Source organism: Notothenia coriiceps, unplaced genomic scaffold (genome assembly GCF_000735185.1).
Source record: "Notothenia coriiceps isolate Sejong01 unplaced genomic scaffold, NC01 NC01_scaffold00024667, whole genome shotgun sequence".
NCBI lineage: Eukaryota > Metazoa > Chordata > Actinopteri > Perciformes > Nototheniidae > Notothenia > Notothenia coriiceps.
Window position 1 is genome coordinate 7305272 of NW_011357368.1, and position 6000 is coordinate 7311271.

The following is a 6000-nucleotide window of genomic DNA, read 5'->3' on the forward strand; positions in this document are numbered from 1 at the left end:
TCCTCTCCGAGTGCATACTTATACAAAAATTATCATGATAATTCAATTCATGTAAATAATTAAACCAAACCTGTAAAAACCGAATAACTAGATAACTAACTATTAACAAAAATTTGATGAACATATTAAGCCACGAATCCAATCGCAGAACCAGTATAAACGATGTTATAAATAGTTGGCTATGTAATAATCAAGGATGCCTAGAAAGTAACTTGTGAATCGAAGCTGAGGTGTGCCAACTATAATATTCCCATTGTGGCCTTGTCAAAGCGGCCAACGCGCGGCTTACCTGTTGTTGTCTCCTAAAAAACGATTTCGAAATGATTCGGACGATAGTAATTTAATAATGTTTCGAAAAACATTCCACGACAATATTATGACACTTATTTAAGTATTGGCAAGCAAATTACTATTATTACCCACGATTAAATCAATTACGCACCCGAATTTGTAGTATACATTCCCCGTCGCGATACCAAATTTCATCGCAAATCGCAACCTTTAACGAAGTGCAATCTATATATAAAGCCGTACTCGAAAGAACAACTGTTCGTGTATGACTGCCAATTCGATCATGAGGTTTACTGTGCAAACGCTTGGTGTTATCATCACCAGTCTCATAAGTTATGACCGAGAAAAGCAAAAGACTATTCTCTTTCCATTCATTCGATCGAACGCGATCATTACAGAATGTTGTCATGAATTGTCAACATGGTTAACTGACGGCCTCATCATCACCAAATAGTGTCGTGGAATCATTCGTCGTATAAGGCCGATTACATGCGATTTAATAAACATGGACGGTTCCATGAATGGGTGCAGTTCGTCCAAAAGCGAATAGTCAGTGGTACAGGTTTCTTCTGTTCTTCCGAAGGTAACCTTCAAACACCTCTTCGTTGGTGTGGGTGGTTTGTCTCATACGACGTTCCGTAATAGACTCCATTTGAGGTAAGAGTTTAGAAAATAACTCTTAAATGAACATAAGGTGACAAAACCGGGAACCAGAGAAACGAATGGTCACTTGATACCATAAAAGGAGTAGAAAATGTTTCCGGTCAAAACTTCGACGTCAGAATGTTCATGAATTTTTGCCTTAAGCCTACTTTAACTGACAAAATGGGTTCTACCTGGTTTTCCCGTGTTTCAGACCGACAAACACAGAAGATCGTCAAAGGCGTGGTCTGGGGCTCGGAAAGACGCAACGTTGCTTTCCAGCCATTCCGCGGGTTATACGCAATTATGTAGATGTCCATTGGGCCATGGGGACATAAATTATTCTTAATCGTCTTGGGTAATATACAGTTCATCAAGAAGAAAAACAGTGGTGACAATATACAAAACATCGAACCGACAGCATATCATTCAGGTGACCACCACGACAGACGGACTTCGACAGTCGTAACACAGGGGTTTCGCCTGCTTCGGTAGATGTTGTACAGGGTACCCGACTGTAGGTGATAAAGGACGGTGGTCGCGACCTATTTGGCTTGGTGCCCCACCACATGAATCGGAAATGTCTAAACAACTAAGGAAAATTTAGACGTCATGGATATTTACTGTTACTGTAGTCGTTCAACCAGTTACTGAATTTGTAGGTGTTAGGTTGTAGACCTTTTTTTTCTAATCCCGATATTAAAACTTCCTAAGTATGTTTACCCCCTCTAGACGGAAAATCAAAAACTTTTACGACCACTCACACCCTATAATAATAGAGACAGAAGTCAAGATACGCGGAAAACATCCACTATAATACCTGTACATTAGTGTATTTTATTACTCCCTTGTGTCTTATCGCTCGATCAATCTTTTTTGCCAATAACCATTAACCTTTCGTCGTTGTATAATAACACTATTTTAGATTTTTTGGTAGTTTCCCTGTAATAAAGGTCAACAAACGCAGTTATCACTTTCAGACTTTTTCTAGAACTCTAGGGGTTTGTGTATGTGTTTTGATATACTGTCCAGAACAATTCAAAAGTGTGCTACACAAACTACAGACAGAGAGCAGATATGCCTGTCTCCACTACCTAGACCACCGTTGAGTCACCCTCCTGCGAAGATAGACTAGCATCTTCACGAATAGACATTGGTGTACGTATCGCTCCGTCTAAGCAAGCACCCATCATTCCTTGTATGGACCATCGACGGCGGACCGATTTGGGTAGGACGACGGGTGAACCCAGGTTTCGGACGACCCTTTTTAAGAGTCCCTGTCCATACATGAGATTAGTTATAACTAGTAAGACAAGGGTTGTAGCTGACAGCTTTCATATATTTTTTGACTAAAAACAATTAACATAGATTCTTTTCTTTCTTTTCTTCCAAGAGGTCAGTTACGTCTCGTTTTATTCACGTTAGTTATAATGATATGTTACTCACTCATACCCATAACACCTTAAATATCATTTATTATTACTATACTGTTTATGACCCGAAACCCTACCACTCAATTGTGTGTACAAGACCGGAGGAGTGCCAGAAAGTCCAATATGTCTGGATGGGTATCTCTATAGACACGGGACACGACGCGCCGACGTGACACATCACACTGTCCGGCAGAGGTCGTGCCTCGCCTTTCTCCACGTCACGCCCTGATCACTAGTCGTGTCCGGTTCCGATGTGGCATCCGACTTTATACTTACTACATGTGTGAAATAGCAATCGCTGACCGTTGTGCAGGTCTGATATGCAACTATAGGAAACGTTTGGTTGAGGTTATTGCTGCCAAAGGAGGGTCAACCAGTTATTAAATCCAAGGGTTCACATGCTTTTTCCACCCTGCACTGTGAATGTTTACATGGTGTGTTCAATAAAAACATATAATTGTTTTGTGGTTTTAGCTTAAGCAGACTGTGTTTGTCTATTGTTGTGACTTAGATGAAGATCAGAACACATTTTATGACCAATTTATGCAGAAATCCAGGTAGTTCCAAAGGGTTCACATACTTTTTCTTGCAACTGTATATAGGCTAACCTACTTATAGTAATTAGGTAATATATTATTTTTTAAATTATACATCAAAATATGTTTAAACATTTACATCTTAAGTTAATGATTTGTCCATTCAAGTTTTAATTGTCCTCAGTCATCCACATTGAACATCGGTTTATAATAAAGATTGAACTCAAGAGAATTGTCTCTTGAAATAAATATGGCTCCTTAGCATATACATACAAGGCATACTAAAACACATGTTTTAAGATAACTTATTGGGAATATTACTTATTGTAATGTATTGTTTCTAACCTGTTACTTCAACAATTACAAATGTGAACACAAAAGAATAACACTGTGGGTTCACTTTTATTCTTAAAATTTTATGTACAAGTGCGACAGATTTTTTTTTTTTTTTGAATGTACATTCAATATAGAAATTATATACGTAATATTACATTGAACATTTCACAAATTGCACTAGTCTTTCACAGATTCATAATCAGTCACTGTCATTCGTAATGTCTTAGCAGAAGCTCATTTCCGGTGGTTATTATTCACTTATAAATATTCTAGTGCTTTTTGCTTTCTGAGGGGGAAGGAGAATTACTTAAAAAAATGTGAGGCAGAAAGTGTAGCCTTCAGAGAGAGAGCAGAATGAACTATGAATTAAGTTTAGAGGAATAAGAGGCTGGACATTTGGAGAGTACATTTGTGTCAACTTTGTAAGAGTGGATCGAACTGGACCTGACCAAACCAGACAAGACGTCAGCATCACTCAAGGCAGAGAAATCATACACACATGATTTAGATTTTCCATTTGAGAACCCATTATACAGACTAGTCAATGCCATGTTAATGTAAGAGGTGGATAGGTCCTGTGCACAAATGCGTCTCAAACAAGGCCAAGCATCCTTTGATCATAATTTAGGGTAAGTATAGCCAATTAGGATATGACAAAGAGGATTAAGATAATAGAGAAGAGACAGTTAACCTAGAATACGCCTCAGTCTCCCTATGTCTTTCTCATGGGAAAAAAAAAAAATCTGGAGTAAAAAATATATTCATACAAAAAGTAAACTCTTTTGCGTGTCATTGGAAGAAACAAGAAAAGAAGCACAGAAACAAAACAAATGTGGTCATCAGTTAAAACAATTTCAAAAGTGTTCATGAAGACTTGAGTGCCCTTTGCAAGGGGAGAGGAGAGTGATTCTGGAGGAGGTGTTGCAGAGATTTTGGTGACGGTCAATGACGGCCTGCTCTCCTCCGGCTTTCTCTCTCTCCGTCCCCTCGTCGGGGAGCTGGACAGTCCTTCTCTGAGCTGCGTCCGTGTAGCTGCAGGGCAGTCTGGGTGCCTGAGCGTGACTGTGAGGTGTGTCCATCAGCTTTGGTCTCCACTGTCGTTGTCCACAGGGGGTGGGACGTTGGGCATTACCGTTGTTCCAGTTCCTGCTGTAAGGTAGCCTGCTACTCCTGGACCTACAGGTGACAGGAAGAGAGATTCAGTGCAGGTGTGACCTGGAGGGATAGCTAATGGTTAGCTACAATGATGTTCTTAAGACTACTCTATGTATGGAGAAGTGGTCACTACATTGACTCAATGTCAGTTCTGTTAATTTCCTGGAACTTGAGTTGATGGATAATGAGCTGGTGGATGGAGATGGAAGGGAAGGTGTTAGGGAATTACATTTAGTACTGAATATGGAAAGGTGGGAATGGAAAATGAAGTGTGGGTCAAGATGGAGGTAAAGAGGCAAGGGATGGCAGTAGGTCAAGGTCTACCTGCATCAGAGCAAGAGAGAGGAGGGCTGTGAGGGCCCAGCTTAGGAGTCTAGAGCCCACCTCGCAGTGGGCTACTGGCGGCCAGGAGAGAAGGAGTGGATACCCCTGAGGAGGAAACGTGGAGGATAAACAGGACAGGGAAGGCAGAGCCAGGAAGTTATAGGTTGTGGAGACAGAAAGGGTCTCTGGGTTTAAGTGAGGAGGCAGCCACAAGGTCGTTTTTAGGATAAAGCAAAGCATTAAGGCTCAACATCAGCTCAGAGCAAGGCAGTAGAGACTTACCTTTTAGACACTGACAGAAAAATGTATTTAACAGCCAAGCTTGTTAATCAAATGTAAGGTGTTGTGAGTGTGCCGAGTGTTTTAATATCAGGCAAAGTAAATGGAAATACTTTACCAGTCAGGTAGCCTGCGGTCTGAGACTCTGAGATGAATAGATCGTGTTTCTGGTCTTTGAAGGCACTCCACACTGAGGACTTGGCAAGAATCTCATTCACCTGCAGAGCAGCGATTGGCAAAGAGGTAAATAAGATTAAGAAACAGTATGATGTCATTTCAGCAATTAGCAGCACTAATTGTCCAGTACTTTTATTTAATAATCCTGCTGTTCATGTATTCCTATCATACCTGTTCTCCATACTGCAGACTGCGAGTCATGGACTTGAGAGCCTTTACTATCTGAGCCTTTGTAGCGGAGGGGTTATCCAACGTCTCCAAGCCGATTCCTTCCAGGAGCCTCAGGAGGTACGGGACCAGCTCCACTCTGAGAGCCTGTTCATTCATAAAATACATTATTCATTCATTTTAAACTGTCAAACATAACTGACCAAACAAAATAAATAAATAACAATGGTGGAGGGGTTTACCTGGGCCACTAGTTCTGTCTGCTCTTTCTGGAACATGCGGTTGAGAGCTTCACAAGCTAATCCAGCCATGTCTGCCCGGGCTTTCATCCCCGCCATGAGGGGGCCGATGGTCTCCAGAGCGGCCATAGAGCGTACACACAGCTACACAAAACAAGACAGCTGTGGTTAGCAATTTAAGTGCGCCATAGTACAGAAAGGAGACAAACTACACAATAAATTATTTGTTGGCAAATAGGGGTGCAACAACTAATCGACTTAATCGATTAAAATCGATTACCAAATTAGTTGGCAACTAATTCAGTCGTCGATTCGTTGGTGACGTCATCACATGTGTTCTACACCCCGTTAAGCTCCAACGTTATCGCTCTTTTGTATCGGTACAGGAGACATTTAAAAACATATGTTATGTATTATTGC

General features: G+C 40.8%; 1 protein-coding gene across 2 annotated transcripts; it reads right to left on the minus strand.

Annotated features, from left to right (window-relative positions):
* Positions 1 to 3285: 3285 nt before the first annotated feature.
* On the minus strand, positions 3286 to 5747 carry LOC104955328 (dnaJ homolog subfamily C member 13-like). 2 transcript variants are annotated; one of them, XM_010782638.1, is made up of 5 exons: positions 5584 to 5747; positions 5345 to 5488; positions 5115 to 5214; positions 4718 to 4822; positions 4325 to 4414 (listed from the first exon to the last, which is right to left on the minus strand). In XM_010782638.1, exons 1-4 carry the CDS (start codon positions 5707 to 5709, stop codon positions 4767 to 4769), a joined length of 426 nt encoding a protein of 141 aa, XP_010780940.1. In that variant the 5' UTR covers positions 5710 to 5747; the 3' UTR covers positions 4325 to 4414; positions 4718 to 4766. The 2 variants fall into 2 exon arrangements, with proteins under 2 accessions (XP_010780939.1, XP_010780940.1); XM_010782637.1 differs by lacking the exon at positions 4718 to 4822 and having other exon boundaries at positions 3286 to 4414.
* Positions 5748 to 6000: the final 253 nt, after the last annotated feature.

Excerpts from the sequence above, each read along its gene's own strand:
- LOC104955328 (XM_010782637.1), bottom strand. The coding sequence starts at position 5,709 with ATGGCCGCTCTGGAGACCATCGGCCCCCTCATGGCGGGGATGAAAGCC. Across the intron at positions 5,489-5,583 it reads AGACAGAACTAGTGGCCCAG|GCTCTCAGAGTGGAGCTGGT; the intron begins GTAAACCCCTCC and ends ATGAATGAACAG. Across the intron at positions 4,415-5,114 it reads GACCGCAGGCTACCTGACTG|GTCCAGGAGTAGCAGGCTAC; the intron begins GTAAAGTATTTC and ends TGTCACCTGTAG.